This window comes from Prunus mume, linkage group LG1 (genome assembly GCF_029339155.1).
Source record: "Prunus mume cultivar Tortuosa linkage group LG1, ASM2933915v1, whole genome shotgun sequence".
Taxonomy (NCBI): Eukaryota; Viridiplantae; Streptophyta; class Magnoliopsida; order Rosales; family Rosaceae; genus Prunus; species Prunus mume.
Window position 1 is genome coordinate 3297815 of NC_142698.1, and position 25956 is coordinate 3323770.

General features: G+C 36.4%; 2 protein-coding genes, 1 long non-coding RNA gene and 1 other non-coding gene across 4 annotated transcripts; 3 read left to right on the forward strand and 1 right to left on the reverse strand.

The window, feature by feature from the left end:
• Positions 1-1273: 1273 nt before the first annotated feature.
• Positions 1274-6666, reverse strand: LOC148920712 (uncharacterized). The gene is made up of 3 exons (XM_089046879.1): positions 4872-6666; positions 2398-3969; positions 1274-1899 (listed from the first exon to the last, which is right to left on the reverse strand). The coding sequence occupies exons 1-3, from the start codon at positions 6664-6666 to the stop codon at positions 1274-1276; spliced, it is 3993 nt and encodes a 1330-aa protein (XP_088903005.1).
• Positions 6059-6165, forward strand: LOC148920713 (small nucleolar RNA R71). The gene has a single exon (XR_016123423.1). It is a non-coding gene; the product is annotated as a small nucleolar RNA R71 (small nucleolar RNA).
• A 13664-nt stretch (positions 6667-20330) lies between the features above and the next one.
• On the forward strand, positions 20331-23670 carry LOC103342562 (zinc finger BED domain-containing protein RICESLEEPER 2-like). Its single transcript, XM_089044245.1, is given in 4 exon segments — positions 20331-20573; positions 21499-21634; positions 21753-22578; positions 22581-23670. Coding segments are annotated over 3 exon segments (1803 nt in total). The 5' UTR covers positions 20331-20573; positions 21499-21604; the 3' UTR covers positions 23528-23670.
• An 80-nt stretch (positions 23671-23750) lies between these two features.
• LOC148920714 (uncharacterized) lies at positions 23751-24353 on the forward strand. Its single transcript, XR_016123378.1, has 2 exons — positions 23751-23891; positions 23992-24353. It is a non-coding gene; the product is annotated as an uncharacterized LOC148920714 (long non-coding RNA).
• The last annotated feature ends 1603 nt before the right edge of the window (positions 24354-25956 follow it).

A 25956-nucleotide genomic window follows, 5' to 3' on the forward strand; every position in this document is an offset into this window, starting at 1 on the left:
CAAAGTTTCCCACCCCCAAACTAGAACTAAACATTGTCCTCAATGTTAAGAAAAGAAAACATGCAATGCAAAGTTAAGGATGGAAGCATATAGAAAAGAAAAAAAAAAAAAAAGTAAATCAATCAATAAGAGAAACAAGTAAAAGAAGAGGACTTCCCCGGTTTATGGTGAGGCATGAGGCTCTAGTGTGAGAGGCAAACCACCCCCAAACTAGTGTGAAGCAGCAGCTTTTGAGGACAGCAACAGCCGCAAAAATCTGGAAAAATGACCTTTAGCGACAGTTTTTCTGCAGAAAACCGTCACTAAAGGTTGTCAGGAACCCTTTGTCGACAAAACATCCGATGAACACCCCTCGCAAAAGGGGTTTTAGTAACGAAAAATCCGATGAACAGCAAGAAAATGCAGCAGTATCAGTTTTGGTATTTTGGCTCATTTTTGAACTTCCAATCCACCTAAAACACAATGTAGGCCATACGGGACCCCCAAACTTAGTCCAAATCATCACCATAACCATTTGCAACATGTCTGAAACCTTGAATTCATGTGAAACACTCCATAGTGAAAATTATGAGGAGAATCCAAAAATGACCATAATTGTGCCAAAAGGCAAAATTGAACAATAAAGTTCTCCAAACCAAACCAGCATCCAGAACATCTTGTTGAGACCATATGTCACTTGCGGGGGCCACTCCTTGGTGCGAAAGAACTAAGAAAATGATATTGTGCATAGGAAAACTTCTCAACTTCTCCAACAAAAACATCAACCAAAATAACCTTTCCTCTTGCATGATTTCAACTCTTGGCAATTGCAACCCCAACAAAAAGGCATATGTGAGCTGTTTGGTATCCTTGTGCACAAAGGCCTTATGGCTTGGCTTTCAAGCCGTGAATCCTACTCCCTGAAGTTAGCCTAGGTGTATGGACACCCACAAAAACTAGTTTGCAGCCTTGGGAGCATTGGATCAAAATCTGGGCATTGAAACCTGGAAAATACTTATAACTACAGGTTGTGGAGTCTCGAACTGCAATTTGTTGCCTTCCCTTGCTTTGCGGTCCAAATGAGGAGTGCCAACACATTGAAAAAGACTCCTTAAACATGCTGGGATGTGTTCGACTTGTTCCTACACACAAACAAAATAATCAAATTGCTAAGGAAACCAAAAAGACAGCAAAAGAAGCAAAAACAAGAAATTAACAAGGAAAAGTAAGAAAACTTGGGTTGCCTCCCAAGAAGCGCTTGTTTTAAGTCATTAGCTGGACTTAAGAATGGTGCTCAGGAACATGGTGATGGAATGGTGTCAAAGAATGACACCACCTCTTGAGGATCAAAGTGAGATTCTAGATAATGCTTGAGGCGATGACCATTCACTTTGAATTGGGTCCCAGTTGACATATTCTGAATCTCTACAGCACCATGAGGAGAAACTTGAGTGACGAGGAAGGGGCCTGTCCATCTTGAACGCAATTTGCCTGGAAAGAGTCGAAGTTTGGAGTTATAAAGTAACACTTTCTCTCCCGTCACGAATGTCTTCCTGGAAATAGCTTGATCATGCAACTTTTTGGTCTTTTCTTTATATATCCTTGCATTCTCATAAGCCTCATGTCTTAGCTCCTCGAGTTCATTAAGTTGTAGCTTCCGTTTCGCACCAGCAGTCTGTATGTCAAAATTGAGCTTCTTGATAGCCCAATATGCTTTATGTTCCAACTCCATAGGCAAGTGGCATGCTTTCCCATACACCAATCGAAATGGTGACATGCCTATAGGTGTTTTGTAAGCTGTCCGATAAGCCCACAATGCATCGTTTAGCTGCAGAGACCAATCCTTCCTTGAAGCACTGACTGTTTTCTCTAAGATTCTCTTGATTTCTCTATTAGAAACCTCAACTTGGCCACTGGTCTGAGGATGATAAGGTGTAGAGACTCTATGATGGATATGATATTTAGCCATAAGCTTGTCAAATGCTCTGTTGATGAAGTGCTTATCACTGATGATCACTCTTGGAATGCCAAACCGTGAGAAGATGAATCCTTTTAGAAAACGCATAACAACAGCAGCATCAGCAGTGGGACACGCCATAGCTTCAACCCATTTTGACACATAATCTACAGCCACTAATATATATTTGTTGCTACAGGATGACGGAAAAGGGCCCATAAAGTCAATACCCCAGACATCAAAGAGTTCAACCACAAGAATACTTTGAAGTGGCATCTCATTCTTTTTGGAAATATTACCAACTCTTTGACATCGATCACAAGCTGCACAATACTTGTAGGCATCCTTAAACAAAGTTGGCCAAAAGAAACCACTTTGCAAAATTTTATCAGCTGTCCGTTTGGGACCAAAATGTCCACCACATGCATAACTATGAGAAAAATTCAGAATGCTCTGTTGCTCATTCTCCGGTAAACATCTTCGGATAATTTGATCAGGGCAATGCTTATACAAGTATGGTTCATCCCAAAAATAAAATTTGACCATGGACAGGAACTTCTTCTTTTGCTGAGAGTTAGAATCAGCTGGAATAATTCCACTAACCAAATAATTCACAATGTCTGCATACCAGGGGACTCCATGCTGTACAGAAAATAGTTGTTCATCCGGAAATGACTCATTCAGGGGCAACACTTCCTCTTTGTGGCTCGGTGTGAGCCTTGACAAGTGATCTGCTACCACATTTTCGGAGCCTTTCTTGTCTCGAATCTCTAAGTCAAACTCTTGTAGCAACAAAATCCATCGAATGAGTCTGGGTTTGGCATCCTTCTTTGTCATTAGGTACTTCAGAGCAGCATGGTCAGAATACACTATGACTTTAGATCCAACAAGATAAGATCTAAACTTCTCCAAAGCAAAGATTATGGCAAGCAATTCCTTCTCAGTGGTTGAGTAATTGAGTTGTGCATCATTTAATGTTCTACTTGCATAATGAATCACGTGTAAAAGCTTTTCCTTTCGTTGACCAAGAACAGCACCTATTGCATAGTCAGAAGCATCACACATCAGTTCAAAAGGGAAACTCCAATCTGGAGCTGTGATAATAGGAGCAGAAGTAAGAAGCTTTTTTAAATTGTTAAAAGCAAGTAAACATGAATCATCAAACTCAAAAATGGCGTCTTTGGCGAGCAGGTTGCACAAGGGACGACTGATTTTGGAGAAGTCCTTGATGAAAGGCCTATAGAACCCGGCATGGCCAAGAAAAGATCTCACACCCTTCACTGAGGTTGGTGGCGGCAATTTAGCAATGATGTCTATCTTTGCTTTATCAACAGAAATGCCTTTACTAGAGACTGAATGGCCTAGCACAATACCCTGTTGTACCATAAAATGACATTTCTCCCAATTTAAAACAAGGTTAGTGTCCGTGCACCTTTCCAACACAAGTTTGAGGTTAAACAGACAAGCATCAAATGAATCTCCAAAAACAGAAAAATCATCCATAAAAACCTCAATTATTCTCTCAACCATATCAGAGAATATACTCATCATGCATCGTTGAAAGGTCGCAGGTGCGTTGCACAAGCCAAAAGGCATCCTCCTATAAGCAAACGTCCCAAAGGGGCAGGTAAATGTCGTCTTCTCTTGATCCTCAGGGGCAATGGGAATCTGATTATAACCTGAATAGCCATCAAGAAAACAGTAATGTGAGTGACCAGCTAATCTTTCTAACATTTGATCAATAAAAGGCAAGGGAAAATGATCTTTTCTAGTAGATGAATTCAACTTCCTGTAGTCTATACAGACTCTCCATCCTGTGGTCAGTCTTGTAGGCACGAGTTCATTGTTTTCATTCTGAACCACTGTGATTCCAGACTTCTTGGGGACGACTTGAACTGGACTAACCCACTTGCTGTCAGAGATGGGATAGATCACACCTACATCAAGAAGTTTTAAAACTTCACCTCGGACTACCTCCTTCATGTTAGGATTCAATCTTCTTTGCGCATCAATGGTAGCCTTAGAACCATCCTCTAGTAAAATTCGATGCATGCACATGGATGGACTAATGCCTTTAATGTCAGCTATGGTCCATCCTAAAGCTGTTTTGTACTCTCTCAAAACCCGCAAAAGCTTTTCTTCCTCGGTAACAGTCAAATCGAAGCAATGATCACAGGAAGTGTATCGGATTCTCCCAGAAAGGCATATTTCAAGTGTTCAGGCAATGGCTTGAGCTCCAGCTTTGGAGGTATCTCAACGGAAGGCAAGATAGGAGCGCTAGGTGTCCCTAGTGGCTCATATGTGTGACGCCACCTTGGGAACTGAATAGGTGTCGAATCCAAAGCTGCTACAAGGTGTTGGGCCTCATTAGAATCTGATCTTAGTTCCGGGTTAGCTAGGCATGTGAGAAGTTCATCCTCGTTTACATTAGCTAGGAAAGTGGTGTGGGCAATAGTATCAACGACATCTACACAAAAACACTCATCCATCTCCACAGGTTTCTTAATGGCTTCAAACACCTTGAACTCAACAGTTTGGCCTTGCACAGTCATAGACAATAAACCTTTCTTCACATCAATAATGGTGCCAGCAGTAGCCATAAAAGGACGTCCCATAATGATGGGAACTTCTCTGTCTTCCTCCATGTCAAGGATGATAAAATCTGCTGGAAGAACAAATTGATCCACTTTGATTAGTATATCTTCAACGATTCCAAGTGGATATTTGATAGACCTATCAGCCAGTTGCAAGCTCACAGAAGTTGGTTTGATCTCTCCAATGCCTAGCTGCTGAAATACAGAATAAGGCATTAAGTTAATACTTGCACCCAAATCAATTAAAGCCTTTTCAATATGTAAATTTCCAATAATGCAAGAAATTGTAAAATTCCCTGGATCCTTAAGTTTTGGTGGCAATTTCTTAAGGAGAACTGCACTGCATTCCTCGGACAACATCACTTTCTCATGTGTAGCAAACTTTCGCTTGTTTGTGCAAACATCCTTGAGGAACTTAGCATAAGCTGGGATTTGCTTCACTGCATCCAACAATGGAATATTTATTTGAACCTTTCTAAACAATTCCAGAATATCCATTGTTTGTTGATCTCTCTTGTGCTTCTGTAGTCTTTGCGGAAAAGGAACTTGAGGCACATATATTCGCTCCTTGGAAGGGGTAGCTGCTGTAGGTTCTTTGGTAGGCTTAATAGCTGCTGTTGGGGCCTCTGTAACATCCGTTGTGGCAGGGACAGGGTGTGGCTGAAGTGTATTCATGTCTTCCACGTCTAACTCCATTTCAGCAGCTTGTTTTCCCTCTGTTTCAGCCTTAGAAACATCTTCAGGTCTAGCCTCATAAGTTCGCCCACTCCTTAATGTTTTTATCGCCTTAATGTGCTCCTGGCCTCTTGGATTGATTTCAGGTTGGCTAGGTAACTTGCCTTTCTCCCTCTCATTGACTATGTTTGCAATCTGGCTCACTTGGACTTCCAATTTCTGAATTGCAGCATGACAATTTTGATAACCAGCTTGAAGGTTATTGTTTGTTTGTTGTTGAGTCTGAATAAATTGAGTCATAATCTCCTTCAAAGTTGGTTCTCTTGGTTCATTCGGATTGACAGGTTTTTGCTGAGGATAAATGCGCTGCTCAGACGGATTGTTGTTGCTCCATGAGAAATTGGGGTGGTTCTTCCATCCCGGGTTATACGTGTTGGAGTAGGGATCATGTCGTGGCTTTTGAAATGAATTTATTTGATTAGCCTGCTCCTGCGTAAGATCACTCAAAGGGCAATTATTAGTTGGATGAGAATTATCAGAGCAAATAGCACACACAGAGGAAGGAGAAACAAATTTGGTCATTGACTGCATGAAATTTTCAAGCTTCTTTTCCAAGTTGGATACTTGAGATGCTGAAGCGAATCCAGGATTTGTATCGACACTATGCACAGTAATCTTCCTTGTGAATCTGTCATCGCCCCATTGCATAGAATTGGCAGCAACTCTCTCAAAAGTTTTGAAGCACTCCTTAGGATCTTTCTCACTCAGAGCTCCTCCACACGCCGCATCAACATTGTTTCTACTGGCTGAGGTTAGTCCTTGGTAAAAGATCTGCATTTGCATCCAAGTTTCCACTCCATGATGAGGACATTGTTGTAGTAGATCACAAAATCGCTCCCAGCACTCATGAAAAGATTCTTGAGGCTTTTGTTCAAAGTTCGTGATTTCCTTCCTAAGTAGCAATGTTTTTGTGGCAGGGAAAAATTTAAGCATGAATTTTTGAGCAAGTTCTTCCCATGATGTGATGGATCCAGCAGGAAGAGAGGTGAACCATGACTTGGCCTTGTCTTTGAGAGTGAAGGGGAACAATCTCAGACGCACTATTTCTTGTGAAACTCCCTTGATATGAACCGTACCACAAGCTATGTAAAAATCCTTAATATGAATGTTGGGATCTTCATTTGATTTACCATAGAACGAAGGAAGAAGACCAATGGTACCGGATTTCAGCTCAAACGAAACATCATCAATTTCAGGAAATGTGATACATGAAGGCTCTTCTAAAATTGTGGGCTGTGAATACTCCTTCAAGGGCTTAGTGTTGGCTGCCATTGACTCTGTGTCAGACTCTAAATCAGTATCAAATGCTCGTTGGTTGATGTGACAGAGATCTCGGAACGTTTTTTCTATCTCAGGATCAAAGGGTACTAATTCTTGACCTTGGGATCTTGTGCTGACCATCAACTAACAGACACACAACATGCAAATATTTGAGAGCAACCTACAGACAACAAAACAAAAGAGATAGTGAATAACAGGTGGTGCTGGAAAACAAAGAAACAAATAATAAAAGAGAATAAATCAAAGAAATACAATAAAGTAAAACAACAAAACAAATATTAAAAAGGGACGATATGCAACCGAAATAAAGACTAAAGTAAAGCTAAAATCACACAACACAAAGAATTAAACTCAGTCCCCGGCAGCGGCGCCAAAAACTTGATGTATAATTTTACTACCTGAAAATTAGATAGTTAAATTCAAGAAATAAACTTGCAAGCGCACAAGGTTAATGCAATATAGCCAAGGCAAGTACAAGGTCGTTCCCACAGAGACTGAATAAATTCTCAAGTTGTTGTGAATTATAAACTAATTTAAATCCTAAATTACTCTAGACACCCTAATTAATAAACTTAAAACTAATGACTCAACTAAAACTTAATAGAGGATTTTTGAAAGTTGGTTTTGAAAGATTTTCTTTGAAAGAACGTTGAAAACAAGAAAATTAAAAAACAAGACAATGAAGAAAAACGTGAACCAAATAAGTTTGTGAAAGATTTTAAAGAAGCTTACCAAGACAACAATTTCACCACAATTCCTCTTATCCAAACCTTAGCATGCATACTATCAAAATTCCCAAGTTATGTTGATGATTAGTTCTCCAAAATTATGACTAATTCTTTTCACAGCAATTAACCACTTCTTCTTACATGCAATTTATCCTTGGCGTGAGGCATAAATATAAACATATAAAAAGACCTTAGGTTCAATGAGAACTTCACACAATCACACAAACCCCTAAGAGTATAGTGTTTACCTTAGGCGCATTCATGAATTTAATCATAAAAAGCAAAACTCATATTAGGCATGGCGTATACCCTAACATGCATCAAATTACTTAACCAAAAACCTAGATGGTAGCTAAGCATCAAGATCATTAGTTAGGAAAATAAGCACAGTGATTAAATTTCAACAACATGGAAATTCTAATAGCATGACATAACTAAGCTTTGAATAATTAGAAAAGGGTTACATTGTGTCTTAGTAAAAGAAAATTAGTTACTCATAATCATGGTAACAAAGCAAAAATAAAACATGGAGAAAGAGATAAGGAAAACCCTTAGAGTTTAGAGGCACGGTGGCTCTTCCTTGCTCGGTTGAAGTCTGAAATTTCTGGTCCCTTGAGCCTCTACGACCTCCCCTCTTAAAAGAACCTAAAACCTAGTTAGAATGGGCCTAAACAAGTGGCCTTACACGAAGACTTGATTTCCAAGTCAGTTCCTAACTAGAAAAGCTAATTAAAACTAAGTTTCCTAAAACCTCCAGGAAACTGCACGTGATCCTCATTGCGAATGCGATTTGGACACGTTTCTGACCTCCAAAAATTACGTATGACCACTCTTTGGAAAGCTCTGGATGTCTTCTTTTCAGCCATATATCATGTGCCTCAATCCGATGTTGTATGAGTGAGTTGTAGCCAAAATACCTCTGCTGACTCAGTATTCTCCGGGAATTGATTTATGCTGAATTGTCTAATTAAAAATGGGCACCTTAGCAGCATTCAAAAATTATGAAAATATTCATGGATAAACTTCAAGATGCTGTCTCCCATCTCCAATTGGAATCATGTCGAACTCTATTATGATGAATATTTGACGAATTTATTCATTCCGTGGCTCATAAGCTGAAAAACAGGAAATAACTCAACTCAGCATCTTTAGTCCAAATTAATTCACAAAACTAAGTAAAAAGGATATAAAATCATGTGAATTTATGAACACATCACAAAGCTACCGTCGTCTTATTTAGTTGAATTAGTTGTGTTCAAAGTTGAAACTTTCCCTCTCTTTCTGTGTATTTTATCAAACTTGAAAGAATAAAAATGATTTTCGCCAGAAAAAAGGTAAAAAGATTTTCAAAACAAAAACAGTATGAGCATGCAAAATAGCAACAAAAATAGTGAGAAATGAAAGCTTACCTTTTGCGTGCAATGAAAGCTTTCTCTCGGATTTTGGTGTTTAAGTTCAGAGGCGACGACGAAGACAAGAGGAAGACGATGAGATACTCTGACAGTGCTCGACAAGGAAAAAGACGAAAAGTTTTCTCTGGGAGATTGAAATTTTTTCTCGGGTTTGGAAACAGTGCATGTGTAAGTCAGGTAGACGAAAAGTTGTATATGTATACAAACCGTTTCATAGTAATAAGACGGCGGTTTACATATAACGACGACGTATTAATAGACAAACTACGACGTTAATTTGAACTTATGACATGGTACATAAATACGACAGTAGTGTTGTAGGTACCGCCGTAGTAAACTCCTAAATAAAAGTCGATAACTCAATATCTCGCGTCATGGTAGAAATATTTAACACGACGGTTGTTTTAAATTTACGACGTTTATTTTTATAATATACGTCGTTTTATTGTAATATACCGACGTGGATAACACTAAACTAAAACGACGTATTATTTTTTTCACGACGTGGATTCGTTTTTACACGTCGTTATGTGTAATATAACCGACGTGGATTTTATTTTTTTATTATAAATATAATTTTTTTCTCCTTTTTCTTATAGTTTATTTTTCAAAAACAGTGCCTTATACATATAGTTTTTTTTCCCGAGGAAATTAATGTTCTAGAATTTATAAAGTTTCTTTTCTAGGTGACTGATTTAAATCAAATAAAAATATAAAACAACGACTGTTTTTGTTATACCGTCGTTGTTTCTTGTCGTCTTAAGTAAGAAGAAAACGACGTAATGTATTTGTTACCGACGAGGATTATTTTTGTTAAACGTCGTTATGTGTAATATAACCGACGTGGATTTGGTTTTTTAATTATAAATAGGGTTTTTTTCCACGGGTTCTTTCAGTTTTAGTATTCGATTAGGGTTTCAACTTCTTCTTGCCCCTTTCTCTGTCTCACCTCATCTCTTGGGAGGCAATTGTTTGAATGTTGGTTATCTATGGCTGATTGCAAATCACCAATTTTCAATAAATTGTCTCGCTGATTGCAAATCTGTGGCTGCCGTCGTGAAGTTTTAGGAGGCAATTGTTTGGATGTGAATGTGTGTGTGCGTTTGTGTAGATACACAAACGCACACGCATCATTCACTTCCAAAAAATTGTCTCTCTGATTGCAAATCTGAGGCTGCCGTCGTCAAATTTCAGATGCAATTTTTTGGATGTTAATGTGTATGTGCGTTTGTGTATCTCAATGACACAAATACACATACATCATTAACCTCTAAAATATTGTCTTCTGGTAAGATTATGATGAGCAACAGAGTTCCATCTTGTAAAATTTCCTAACCCTTGTGATCTCAGAATAATCTGATTATGTCGGCGGTTTTCTATATAAACCGTCGTGGTTATTTCAATTCTTGTCGTTAAGTAGATCTACCGACGTAGGATAACAAAATCCAAGAAATAAATTGTTAAAAACAATTCTTATTCAGACGACGGTTTAAATATAATGTATGACGTATAAAGTGGACAAATACGACGTTAAATTCTATAATACGTCGTTATATGAAAACCCCAACTTGGTAAGATTTAAAGATGTCGTCGTAGAAATACGAGAAAGACGTCGTTATATTTACCTTTGCCGTAGTTGTACATTAATTTAATATGGCGGTATTTTGTATTTTACCGCCGTGGATTTATTTGTAATTATACGGCGCCTTATACGAAAACTTGGTCGTGTTAATTTCGGGTAAAAACGACGGCTTTTTTTGAAACCGTCGTCTTTACTTTCTACGTCGGTCGGTTCATAACTTCCGCCGTTATTTGTTGGCTACGATTTTACCTCTTGAAAATCCTATTTCAATAAGACGTCGGTTTTTAAATTAAGTACGTCGTGTTTTATGAACAGCCATTTGAAACTCCATTTTTTAGTTGTCTAATGTGTTATTACACGGCGGTTTTATAAAACCGTCGTCTTTTAAAAAACAACGACGGTTTTCACTTAGACCGTCGTGTTTTTCTGGTCGTCTTTTTCACTTTTTGTAGTAGTGCGTGGGATAAAAACCTCGACGAAGGAAAGAGTGCAGTGTATGGAAATCTTTATTGATGACACTCTTCTCTTGATGCAGGCAAAAGATCTTTGAGTTTACGCATCCCAATATTGTAAACCATCTTTCTGAATGTTGTAATTGGCAATGCTTTAGTGAACAAATCTGAAAAATTGTTGCTTGATTGTATTTGTTGAATATATATGTCACCACTTTGTTGAAGCTCATGTGTGTGCAAGAATTTTAGTGAAATGTGGTTGATTCTGCCACCTTTGATGTAACCATTTTTTATTTGCATAATACAAGCTGCATTGTCTTCGTATAATATTGGATTATTTTTTATTTGTTGTAGGCTTTTTAAATCCTTCATGAATTGTCATATAAATATGATTATCAAGTGATCCATATAGATATGTTGGAACAACATCCATAAGTCGCATATCAAGTCTTTCTATGACAACCAGGCTAATCAAGAAGCGCAATGTAATTTTGTCTATCAAGGAGGAATATGTCTCATCATAATCAATTCTAGGTCTCTGTGAGAAACCTTATGCTACGAGACGTGCTTTGTATCTTATGATCACATTTTTCTCATTTCGTTTTCATACAAACACCCATTTGTATCCAACATGTTTTACGCCTTCAGGCATTCGGACTACTGGTCCAAATACTTTACAGTTTTCCAATGAATTTAACTCTGCTGGGATAGCATATTTCCATTTTGGCTAATCATTTCTATGTTGACATTCTTCAACTGTTTTTGATTCAGGATCCTCATTGTCTTATAATATATATTGCAACCTTGTATGCAATTATATTATCAATAATCACTTTCTCTCTATCTCAGCTTTCTCATGTACTTATGTAATTCAAATTAATCTCATCAAAAATATCTTTGGGTGCATATGCCACTACGATGGTTATGTCTTTAACAACTTTAAAATGATCGATTATTGTCTTTCCAAGAGCACTTATTTGTTTTATGATTTTATATTCTTCTGTAATATGCACTAGTGTCTTTTTCTTTCGGGGATTTTTATCTTTAGCACTCGCAGGATGCCCACCCTTCAGGCGTGCCTTTGATGTATTATCATGTTGTCCTTCAGGGAAATCAATCCTTGCTGGAGTATTTATGTGAGACCCTGGAAATTTGTGGCTTTTGCTTTCACGGTCTCCTCTCTTGTTTTTCAGTTTTGTTTGGACCCTCCTCTCTTTTTGTCAAGAGCCAGGTGTTGTACAAAGACTTGTGTTATGGTAATCCAAACTTCTTCTTTTTTATTTTGGGTTTATTCCACTTCCCTTGCTGCCTAAGTTAGCTAAGGAAAGCTTCAGCCTTGTTGTGTTTACAAAAGTTTGATCGTGAACACTTGGCATTTTCACAAGTGATGCACCAGTTTTGATTCCCTTTATTCTTTTAGTATTTTCGATGTTATTAAACTAGTAAGGGAGCCTGATATTCTCTGCTAAACTAGTAAAAGAGCCTTTTGTCCTTCTAGTGTTGGTTTACTCTAGTACCTAAGTTTGGTCTAGTTTGGTTTTGTGGTTGTATTTGTCTAAGTTAGTTGCTACTTCTCTTTTGGTAGGACAACGCATGTGAGACCTTTAGGTTAGCACTTTAGAAGGAAGGCTGGTTTGCTTGCTGGCCTAAAGCTAAAGGTAGGGGGTGACTTCTTGTCTAGGAACAACAATTCCTTCTGGTTGTTCCACATAAATTTCCTCTTTTAAATCACTGTTTAGAAAAGCAGTTTTAACATCTATTTGATGTATTTCAAGATTATGCAAAGCAGCAATTGCAATTAGCATTCTAATGGATGTTATTCTTATAACTGACGAATATGTATCAAAGTAGTCTAAGCCCTCCTTTTGCTTATAACCCTTTACTACAAGCCTCGCCTTATACTTTTCTATGGATCCATCTTCTTTCGTCTTCCTTTTGAAAATCCACTTGCAACCGAGACGTTTATTTCCAGGAGGAAGATCCACTAATTCCCATGTATGGTTTTGTAGGATGGATTCCACTTTAGCATTAATAGCTTCTATGCAAAAGGAGCTTTAGGGAATGATATGGCTTCCTTATAAGTTTGTGGTTCATTTTCCAACAAATAAGTTAGAAAATTCGGACCAAAATATTTAGATGTCTTTGCATTTTACTTCTTCTAGGTTCAACCTCATTTTCATGTCCATGGTTAGATTGGTCTTGATGATTTTCAAGATTACTATTGTGGGAGCCAAATTAAATCAAAACCCTATGTCAAATATTTCCTTCCATTTGGGGATTATTTGACCTAATTAGGAGTTAGTCAATTTAATTGGGAGTTACCCAATTAAATTAGGAGTTACCTAATTAAATTGAGATTGATTTGACTCATACCTTAATTAGGGATTCGACTCAAATCCCTAATTAAGCCAATCTCGCCAAATCTGGGAGGAATTCATTTCCATCTACAGAATTATTCCTCTGAAACCCTAACCTCCAAGGCCCCTATAAATAGATGGCTACACACAAGGGTTGAGGTACATCAGAATTCCTACTGAAACTCTGCAGAAATTATCCCTTGCAAATCCTAGCCGCCATACTCTCTCTCCCTCTTACACAAGGCTCTGGCCACCCGTTTTACACCTTACATATATATCTCCGTACCCTATTTAGCTATTATTTTCTCTACGAATCAATTGAACTAACTTAGGCATCGGAGGGTCTTTGGCCAACACCCCCGGGGTGTGGTCCTTTTACTCCGATTTTTTTTGCAGGGAGAAAGAGGCGGGGAAGAAGAAAGGGGAATCTTTCAATCAGATATTCTCATGGGAAGAAATCGCTCCCACAACTACTATTATAAGTTCTTTTAAAAGAACTTTGCTCATGTGCATCTTTAGAAGGAAAAACATTTTCAAAAAAGGTTGCATTCCCTAACTCAATAACTGTATTCACATGTACATCATTATTATTTCATTTATGTATAAGAAATCGGTATACACTACTATTAGAAGCATAACCAATAAATACACAGTCAATGATTTTGGGTCCTATATATTTTAACTTCTTTAAGATGAGGGACTGCTATCTTAGCCAAACACCCCCACACTTTGAGGTATTTATAGGAAGGTTTTCGTCCTTTCCATAATTCATATGGTGTCTTTTCCAACTTCTTGTGAAATAATTTGTTGAGAATGTGACTTATGGAAAGCAATGCTTCTCCCCACAAATCCTGGGATGCTCCAGAACTTATCAACATAGCATTCATCATTTCTTTTAATGTATGGTTCTTGTGTTCAGCAATACCATTTTGTTGAGGTGAATAAGGAGCAGTAGTTTGGTGAGTAATTCCATGTTAAGCACAAAACTCAGCAAAATGTGCTACATATTCACCACCTCTATCGCTTCTTAAAACCTTAATCGTTTTGCTAAGTTGATTCTCAATTTCACTCTAATAATGTTTAAACATTTCTAAGGCTTCATCTTTGCTTTTAAGTAGATAGACATAGCAATATATTGTGAATCATCTATAAAAGTAATAAAGTACTTTTTACCACCTCTAGTCTGCACAAACTTTAAATCACAAATGTCACTGTGAATTAAATTTAGAGGTTTTGTACTTCTTTCTATATAATGAAATGATGTTTAGTAAGTTTAGCTTCAACACAAGTTTCACATTTTTTACTTGTATCAATGTTAAACTTATATAATAAATCCATGTTAACTAATCTACGAATAGTATCATAATTAACATGTCCTAGTCTACCGTGCCAAATATTTGGGGACTCAAGAATATAAGCCGAACTAATTGTGTTCTTATTATTCATAGAAGGTATAATAGTCATTACATTCATCTTGAATAAACTGTTATTCAAGTACCCTTTCCCCACATACATCCCATTCATAGTGAATACAAATTTGTTAGCCTCAAAGACCAATTTAAAACCATTCTTGCTTAACAGCGCTCCAGAAACCAAATTCTTCCAAATGTCAGGCATATGAAGCACTTGATTTAGGGTGAGTTCTTGCCATAAGTTATCTTCATAACCACCTTTCTTTGTCCTTCAACCTTGGAAGTTGATGAGTTTCCCATGAACAGTTACTCCCCTTAGTTCAATTGTTGATAGGTAGTAAACATCTTCTTATCATAAAAGATGTAGCATGTAGCTCTAGTGTCCGCTCACCATTCCTTGGTATTGCTTTCTAAGGTCACTTTAGAGATTATGATAGGCTGATATCAAATATCTCATTGACAATTTCTCCTCCTCAGTCATGTGAACTTCTGTAGTTTTTCCCTTACTTTGAGAGTTCGCTGCTCTATGACCATGCTTGTTGCAGTTAAAGCATTTGCCCTTGAACCCTTTGTTTTTCTGTGAGTTTCCTTGCCTAAAGCCTTCGCCTGCGTGCTTCCTCTTTTTCTTGTTCTTTGGCCCATCCTCCACTACATGTGCTTTAGCCACCATGGAGTTACCACTGGTTTTATTTTCAGAACCACGGTTATCTTCCCAATCCTTAGCCTCATGATCAAATCTTCAAATCCAGTCTCTTTGCGCTTATATAATTCTTGAAATCTTTCCAGGATGGTGGCAATTTTTCAATGATTGTAGCCACTTGGAAAGTCTCACTCAAAACCATGTTTTCTGCCTCAATCTCATGCAAAATAACTTGAAGTTCTTGGACTACAACTTGCGGATTGACCATCAATCCTAATGTTAACATGATAAGGACTCCCAAATCATTTTTCTCCATTTCATTTACACTTTTTGTTTTTTGGATGGTTTGTGATTTTAAAGGTTAATATTACTATGAGGTTTTTAAGTTAAGTACCTTTTGACATACTTCAATCCTTAAATAGCTTCGGGTTTATAATTTTTTTTTTTTTTTTTGAAGCCTTATATGACGTATGTTTTGACGTAGTACTTTAGTCGTCAACAAAGGTGATTTACTAGCACTCTAAGAAATACTAAAGGAGCCAATGATGATTTTTTTTGGAGTGCCACTAATAACTCTCTTTGGTTAAGCCTAACAACTGTTGTGTAGAAAAGTGACATTGAGCCATACATGGAGTGGTACATTGAATTGAAAAGTCGAAGAATTTGGATAGAGTCTAACTTCCGATCAAACTTTATGGGCTATAATATGTTATTGGGTCGTGTGGGTTAAAATCTTGGCATGAGAGGGGGAGAGAGAGAGAGAGAGAGAGAGAGAGAGAGAGAGAGAGTGAAAATACCTGCAGGATGACTCAAAATGCCTAGAGGAGGGTGAATAGGCCAATTTAAGATTCTAATCAAATAAATAAAAATAAACTTCGGTAGCAGGATTGATATGGCTTATCAATCCTGTAACGTGCTGGGCATAAAATAAAAGAACACACAGAGAATTATTTTACGTGGTAAAACCCCACCTCTGGGGAAAATCCACGGGACTCCTCAGTCCAACACAAATCCACTATAGAACGATGATTACAAGAAGTACTCACGCACTTATCCTAGACACATTCTAGATAATGTTTACCAACTTCTTCGTAACTCAACTTCTGTCACGGGATGATCTTCGACACTCCTTATGTTGAACGCAATACTGGCCACGATTGCTTCAAGCTCACCGGAGGAAAACCGCCACCACGGTCTTGGTGCCCTCAACCGTATGAGTCACCGACATGCATATGAATGCAATATGAATGATTAAAGTGTTTGATAAATCACCAAGTAAACATTGAACACTTGATAATTTATCTCAAATATACGCACAGCAGCTTTTCTTAGAATTCTATATGCTCAAAACAAATATCTCAAAAGCTGTAACCAAGAAGGAGATGCACGCCTTGGCTTTATACAACTGTGTTGTTATCTTCCAAGAGATGATTCAAAAAACTAAGGTATCACAAACGTGCCAAATCAGATTTGATTGAAATAAAGTCCTATTCTATTTCGTCATCTTTTGTACTATAAAGGATGATTTTCCAATCATCAATTGATATCCAACAAAACAGTGTATATCAATATGTAAACAACGAAGCCAAATAGGATATTCATTCAAACATCCTTTCCAAGTCCAAGATGATGAAAACTTAATAATTTAACTTAAACCAAAATAGAGTCTAACTAGGAAAGTAATCTCAAGAGATAAAATCTAATCCTATTAAAAATAAGATCAAGATAAAAATACTTTAAGTGAAAAATAACTCCAATTAGGAATCCTATAATGAATGCATGATTATGTCATGATTTACCTGAGGTCAAGATTCTCATATGGTCAGGGCATGCCTCGGAAGTGTGGGGTTGAAAGAGTAGTGACAAAGCGTTCATCAACAATTCCTCACAAACTAATTTTCACCCTATACTAAAGTCTAGGAAATGCCAATACGAATTTCGTACTAACAGAGAGAGAGAGAGAGAGAGAGAGAGAGAGAGAGAGAGAGAGAGAGAGAGAGCGAGAGTAATACCAGTACGTATGTGACGTGATGATATGGTAGTCTGGTTCAGTAGTGACCAAGTTCTCTATATAGCAAAATTCAGTTACGTAATAATCTGTTGTTTTGGTGATGTGAATTGGAAAAGTTCTCAGCTTGTCACTCTCACCCATCAAATTGCAACTTGCAAATTGGATGCATAAATTCGGTTGTTTGTTTGTTTCATGCAAAAACACTGCACCTTCCATATCTCAATCTTCCTTCCCTAAACCCTATAAATATATATTTTCTCGTCATATATTTTTTTCCATCCATTTATATTTTACTCCCTATTTATAATAGTGTTCGCAAAGTAATAACGTACGAACGTTCGGTTGAGAAAAGATATCAAATCAATTGAAAAGGTCTAATAGTGGAACCCCTCCAAAATCTAGAACACTAAAAGATACTTGTTTTGGTAAGGGTGATTATAACAGTGTGAGGCTGTTTCATTTCATGGACTTAAATTTACATGACACTTGTGCCACCACTAATAATAAGGCACAAACCACTTTCGGTGATAATGAAATTATGCGGCCAAGGCAAAAGTTTTTGCTGGTAAAAGTTGGCAATCTTGTCGCATGGCTCTTGTACTTCAATTTCTTCTTCTTCTGTTTTTTCCCTTTTTTTGTTTGCTGGATTATAAATTAATGCGTATAGATATCTAAAAATAAGAAGATTGATGATATGAAATTTGGATAAGTCAGCTGTACAAAGATTTAATTTTCATTAAGTGATAGGGCTAAGGTTGTAACACAAATTCAAGGTCACATAGCACTTCCACCCCATCTCCTTTTGCCATGGCAAAAGGGGGCTTAAGCTCTAAAAACAACCTTGATCCTAAGAAAAATTGTTATGGCAAGAAGTGGGCCATGAAACTGGGCAAGTTGACGTCAATGACCAATTTAAATACCAAAAAATTCAGATTTTTTTTTTTCTATAAATACCTAGCCATGTTCTTTACTTTCCACACCAAAATCCATACAAATTCCTCTCCTTATATCCCATGTGAATAGTGGTTGTCCTTGGGTTCCCATGGCAACGGGTGGGAATGCATAAAAAAATTGCTAAGGCAGTCACTATTCACATGAATAGTGTCTACCCTTACTTGCCCTTGCCCTTTGCCATGGCAAACGGGTGAAAGTGCTTTAAGGAGGTATATGTAGGGTTACATATGTGTACATAAAGAAAGGTAATAAAACCTAATTGTACAAGAATAAGTCAATTGTATAAACTAAAAAGAAATCCCCAATTAATTATATACAATTTAATCTAAATGTAATTAGAATGCAATTGCAAAATTTAAATGACATTTTGAGCAGGGACGGATCCACATAGTGGGCTGTTTGGACTACAACCCATACAAATTTTTTTTTGTATTTGTAATACCATATAGTATTCTTAAGATTAAAAAAAAAAAAGTTAATGGAGATAGCCCATCCCAAAGCTGCAAGAAGAAAGAACAGAGAGATGGAGCAGACGGAGAGAGAAGAAAGAAAATAAGAAGAGAGGAAGAAGGAAAAAGAATAAAGAAAGAGGGAGAGGGAGAGAGAGAAAGAGAGGAAAAAAGAATATAAAAAAAGAAATGGAGAGATTAAAAAAAAAGAGAGTAGGGGGAGATATGTGTTGGGATGAGATGTGTTTTTATTTTGTTAGGTGCACTGCCCCACAAAATGAGATGTTTTTATTTTATTATTACTTTCTTTTTTAACTTCAATTCCTTATAAATATCTTCTTCTTTTTTCTTTCTTTGTTTCCCTTCAATCCCTTCCAAATATTTCAACAATATTATTAATAATTTCAACATTTTCTCTATTTCAAATGTCATATAATAACAAAAAGTTCTAAATACGATGAAGAAAATATACTGAAAAAAGAGTGCTTATATAAAATAAAAATATAACTAATTAGGGCTTATGATTTACTCAAAAAAAAATTTAGCCACCCCTGTGGGTTACCTCTAGTTTTTAGTTCCTAAAATCTATTGTCCAAGCCTAAAAATCTACAAAGACCAACCAAAATCCACAAAACTCACCAAATTTTCTTAATACATTTGTACTTAAGGTAAAACCCGATTTGCAATTCCTGGATCCATCCCTGATTTTGAGTCCTTTTTTTTTATGGCCAAACATTTTGAGTCATTCATTTCAGTGTATAAAACACATACCACTTTCCCTAAATTAAGTTTCTGATTTATATATCCATATTATAGATGTACATAAGCATCAGGTAACTTCTAAGTATCTCATCATTGCCTTCCATTTATAAACAAAAAAGCAAACTTATACAACCATGAAAAATTAACTGCCACCATGTTGCTAGCATTTATGAATATAAATTTCTGAAAACAAGAAAAAAAAAATCGCATTTGACTACCATGTTTGAAACCTTCATGCAACACTTAACCTAGCTCATAGGGCACTCACAACTAGGGGTGGGCATCAATCCGGCCGATCCGATCAAACCAGCCGAACCAATTCGTATTTTCCGGTTTGGTTTGGTTTTGACTTTACAAAAGTCAACAGTTTTAAAATCCGAACCAAACTGATGATTTGGTTCATTTGCGAGTTTTAAGTTTTAAAAAACTGTGTTAATCCGAACCGAACCGTTTAAATATTAATTATTTATATATATTTATATATATATATATATTAATTTACATGTGTCAATGGTTGAGTGGCTACTTAGAAGTGTTAGTGTACACCTGTTTTCAAACTCAAACGTCATCCCAGAAGCTCCTTTTCCTTGAACACACAGCCTCACTCAACCCACTTCAACCCTAGAAAAGCCACCATTGATTTGAACCACCACACCTCCACTGCTTCAATCAAACCCATTCTCACTTCTAAGTATCTCATCATTGCCTTCCATTTATAAACAAAAAAGCAAACTTATAAGGGCACTCACAACTAGGGGTGGGCATCAATCCGGCCGATCCGATCAAACCGGCCGAATCAATTCGTATTTTCTGGTTTGGTTTGGTTTTGACTTTAAAAAAGTCAATAGTTTTAAAATCCGAACCAAACCGGACTGATTTAGTTCAGCTGCAGTTTTAAGTTTTAAAAAACTGTGTTAATTCGAACCGAACCGTTTAAATATTAATTAATTATATATATTTATATATATATATATTAATTTACATGTGTCAATGGTTGAGTGGCTACTTAGAAGTGTTAGTGTACACCTGTTTTCAAACTCAAACGTCATCCCAGAAGCAAACCCATTCTCACATAGCAAAAATCTCTTTGGCATCGCACCTCCATCGTCATCGTTGCACAGCCATCATCATCGTCGCACGGCCAGAGTCCTTGTCGCACAGCCATCGTCATCCCCGCACAACCAACGTCATCGTCGCACACAAGCGTCATCATCGCACACCAGCGTCATCGTCGCACAATTGATTGATGTTCGAGAAGCCCAAGAAGTGTATGTTCTAATATTTTATTTCTGATTATCTACATATTTTTCTTTTAATGGTTCTGATTTCAATTTCTCGGAATGAACTTTTAGTTATGGGTTTATCTATATATATGATCATATTATCTTGAGACGTTCAAATTTGAAAGTTAGCAATTAACCAGAAAATTTTGGTATATGATGTGTTGTATCATAAAAAGAGCTTTGAACTGGAGGGATATTGGGAATACTTAAAATAAATCAAGAATGAAATAAGTCATATATGGATTAATGTGCAAAGCCAGTGGCGAGACTGTGTTGTTCTGTTTTTTCTTGGGTCTCTCTCTTAGGTCTCTCTCTTAGTTGCTCTGTTTTTCCTCATTTATTTTGTCAGTTTTCTTCTCTGGAATCAATTTTTTCACAATTTTATGTGGACAATGGTATTGGATATGGTGACTGGCCAAAAGATATGATTGTGTCATAGCTATTCGCTGTTTGTTGCATATATACTATTTTGAAACTATTTTGAAAAACCCAAGGTATCTTGCCTTGCATTCTTTTCAACCCTGAATCTCCTCTTCTCTACTTCTGGAAAAGCCTAAGTTATTTTAGATCCCTTGTCCCAACTCGTCTATTTCGATAAGGGATATGTTTGTTAAGTGCTTGTTGGAATTTAGAAGAACCATAAATAGTAATTTGGAAGGTATCTTAGGAATATGTTCCTTAACAGATTCCAAATAACTTAACAAACATATCCATAACAGAAGCTATCAAAGGCACTGAATCTGCACGTATTGTCCATAACTATCATTGATAATATTGATAACTCAATTTCTTTTCTATTTGTTGTCTATATGAGTTGTGGGTGTCTTAATTCTTTTTATATCCTATGTTGATAATTTATTAGATCAAGTTACATTTAAATTACAGCTCTTTATTTTTTGCCAAATATCAGATTTCTCGCTGCTTGCCAAATATCTGATTCTCCAGCTTCAACCTCCATTGATTCAAACGTACTCGTGTCAGTGCCAACGATAGATGAAGTTAACTCAGTACCAACAATGGATGAAGCTAACTCAGTGCCAACGATGGTGAGTTCTTCTAATTTATTTAATGTTCATGATGAGGTGCAATATTTTGTCTGATTATTGTGCAATTTGTCTGATTAAGGTGCAAATTTTTTAACGTCCAATTTTTCAGATTATATAGATGGAGGTAAACCAGGGGGTGGAAGAAGGTTTTGCTTCTAATCAGCTTCCACCTATGACTGAATCTGCACCAGCAATTGTGAACTCTCAAGCTCAGACTGGTGCATCTGATCAACTTCCACCGTTACCTTCCCAAAAAAAGAGAAAACCGACTAGGAAACCAAGTGAGGTGTGGAATCACTTTGAACAATATCAAACTGGTAATCCTTTTGAACCTATTAGAGTTAGATGCAAGTATTGCAAAACTGTTGACTATAAATATGATCCAGCAACTTGCGGGACATCAAGTTTGAGAACTCATATTACTAATTTATGCAAAAAGTACCCATATAGGGTGCCTGGTTCAAACCAAAAGGTCCTAACTTTTGCCAAGGACCAATCTGGAAGTATTACCGCTTTTGGGGCAGCGGGATTTAATAAGGAAGAATCTAGGAAAGCATGTCTTAGGATGGTTATTATTGATGAGTTGCCATTTAGTTTCGTAGATGGAGAAGGGTTTCGTCACTTTTGTAGTGTTGCATGCCCTAGGTTTATACCGCTATCTCATAGAACACTTGCTAGAGATTTGCTTGCACTTTACTATGATGAAAAGCAACTTTTGAAAGCAAAGTTAGCTGCATATAGAGTCTGCCTTACTACTGACACATGGACATCTGTCCAAAATATAAACTATATGGTTCTCACTGCACATTTCCTAGATGGTGATTGGATGTTGCATAAGCGTGAGTTGAATTTCTGTGTAATTCAAAATCACAAGGGTAGGACAATTGGCAGACTTATTGAGAAGTGTTTGATTGATTGGGGTATAGAGAGGGTACTCACAATTACCTAGATAATGCATCTGCAAATGATAAAGCTGTATCTTATTTGCAAAATAAGATGAAGAATTGGCCGAATGAAGGTTTGTTGTTAGATGGTGTCCACTTACATATGAGATGCTGTGCTCATATTGTAAACCTCATTGTAACCGATGGTTTGAAAGAGTTACATAATTCTGTTAAGAGTATTTGTGATGCTGTCATGTATGTAAGATATTCCCCCCAAAGATTAGAAACTTTTAAATCTTACGTTGAAAAAGATAAGATTGATTGTAAAGGCTTGGTTGTCTTGGATGTGCCAACTAGGTGGAATTCCACCTACATGATGCTAGAAGCTACTTTGAAATTTAAAAAGGCTTTTTCTAGGTTGGAAGATGAGGATGGGCATTTTAAAAGCTACGTTGGTAGAGGGAATACACCACCGGTTGAGGAGGATTGGGCAAACGCTGTCGTCTTTGTCAAGTTTTTAAAAAGTTTTTATGACTTCACTTTGAGGTGTAGTGCTACTTTGCATGCCACAGCCCATACTACTTTTCATGACTTATTTGCAATTGATTGTGAATTGGCCGAATTGAGTGTAGTGCACAATCCTCTTCTATCTAATATGGCTCAAAATATGAAATTGAAATATGATAAGTATTGGGGATCACTTGAGAGTGTGAACCAATTCTTGTTGATAGTTGTTGTTCTTGATCCTAGGTATAAATTGGACAATTTATCAATGTATATTGCTGATTTGTATGTGGAAAATGATGCTTATGTTGCCGAGAAGACAGCTGGTGTGAGAGATCTTTTGTTTAAACTTTATGAGTTGTACGAGGCAGGTTTTGTTAGTAATCCAACTCAAAATTTTAGTAGTTCTACTACATCCTCAAGTATTGGCAACAGCATAGTGACTGATAGTTCTAACTCCTCAAGCTTTGGAGGTGATAAGAAAAAGGCTATGAAGGAAAAGTGAAAAAAGAGACAAGAAGATAAAGAGGCAGTGGTTTTATCTCATGTGATAGATAGGTATTTGTCGGATGCAGCAGAAGAAGATATTGAACAATTTGATATTTTAAATTGGTGGAGGGTGAATGCTTCTAAATATCCAGTTTTAGCGGTCATTGCAAGAGATGTGCTTGCAATTCCAGTCTCTACAGTTGCTTCAGAATCTACTTTTAGCACGGGAGGGAGAACAATTAACTCATTTCGTAGTTCCTGGAGTCCTACTATGGTTGAGGCTTTAATTTGTACACAAAATTGGTTGAAGTCCACTTCAATATCTTTAAAAGTTCAGCCCACTATTGAGGAGATGGAGTTTTATGAAACCATTGAGTCAGGTATATATATTTTTCTCAATTAATTGCTTATAACGTGTGAGTATTATTCTGCTAAAGCTAAATATATGATTATGTATATTTTTTATATAAAAATGCGGAGATCAAATGCTAATGCGCCTGTGCACATTTTCACTGATTGATTCTCTATTGATACACAACCTTGCGAATATGGTAATTTTCTTATTTAATTCTTAATTTGATCATCTTGTATCCTAAAATTTGTGTTGATTGAAACTGCTTTTATGTGTAGTATGGAGACATGCTGGAAACTGGGCAGCCTTCAATGAAATGGAAATTATGAACTTGTTTTTTTGGATAGCCTTTCATTTCTTAGTTTTATCATCTTGTATTCATTTCTTATGAACTTTAGAATGTTTGTTTTGATGGAAATTGTGAACTTGTATGCATGCTGGAAATTGGACAGCTTTTGATTAAATGGAAATTATGAACTTGTATTTTGGGTAGCCTTTCTTTTCTTAGTTTTATCATCTTGTATTCATTTCTTATGAACTTTAGAATGCTTGTTTTGATGGAAATTGTGAACTTATATGCATGATGGAAATTGGACAGCTTTTCATAAATGGAAATCATGAACTTGTATTTTGGGCAGCCTTTCTTTTCTTAGTTTTATCATCTTGCATTCATTTCTTATGAACTTGAGAATGTTTGTTTTGATGAAAATTGTGAACTTAGATGCATGCTAGACATTGGACAGCTTTTGAATGAATGGAATGTTGTTGTATTAGCCTTTAATGGAATGGAAAGATATAATGGCAAAATATTAGCATTATAATGTAAGAGCAGGTTGAAAAATGCATGTTGTGTTAGGCACAAACCGGCCAAACCAATCCGAACCAAACCGATTACAAGTGGTTTGGATTGGTTCGGTTTCCATTTTGATTTTAGGCTAATCCGAACCAAACCGGACCGTTATTTTCTTATTGGTTCAGCTGTGGTATGAGAGTAAAACCGAACCAATCCGGACCGTGCCCACCCCTACTCACAACAACGGCTAAAATTTCATATGAACTTGCCATAAATAAAGAAACACCTCATTAATAACGTGTAGTTTCGTCCATATTTAACTCTGATTTTCCTACTAGGTGATTGTTCAGATAAAATAATTGGGATTGTATCGGCCATGGAGTTTATTCATTCCTATCCTGTAATAGCTAAGATATGTCGACAACACACTGTGGCGCACTCTCAAACCAGTAAAAGATTTTGCAAGCTTCCTTCCCCTTTAGGGCAATCCAGCCTTCAAGAACTTCAATACAGAGACCTCTATTATTCTATGACCTGGACCTTGGCTGCCTCTGATATCATTACTGGAATTTGAACCATAAATGATAATTAAGGGTTTAGGGTTTACAAAAATTAAAAAAAGGGCTTGTCCAATATAGATTCCTACATTTTCTATTTTCTAGACATATACCCATCACTCTATAAATCTATGTATAAAACCCAATTTTAAATTTAAATGACCAGTATGATATAAGAGGTCATAGTATTTCTATGGTTTTACATCGTTGACACTAAACTTAATATTTTATTTATAATTTATTTCAAGCATTTCATTAACTGCCATAATTGTAATTAATATACTGCATATCAATCACCCCATTTATTTTAGTTGTCATTCCCTCTCACATCTCGCCTCCTAAAATTGCAAACAAAAAAAAAACATCTGTAAATTACATATCCAATAATGTACCTATGAAAAATATAATATAAATATATACATATAAAATATAGGTATATTATTTACCACAAAAAAAAAAAACAAAACAAAATCAGTTACTTTGTAATTGCGTATATTTTTCATAATTAAAAATAGGTACACAATAATTTATATAAAATACAGGTACATTATTTACCTACAGGTAAATTATTTTACAATATACCTGTAAATGTGTATATGTAAGTTATTTGGAGAGAGAAAATAGGTTCATTTAAAAAAATTACTTTTAATAAAACAAATAATAGGTATATTGGATGTCGTATAATGTAGGTATATTGGAATAGAGAATTATGTACACTTTTCATACTAGGTAAATTATATTTT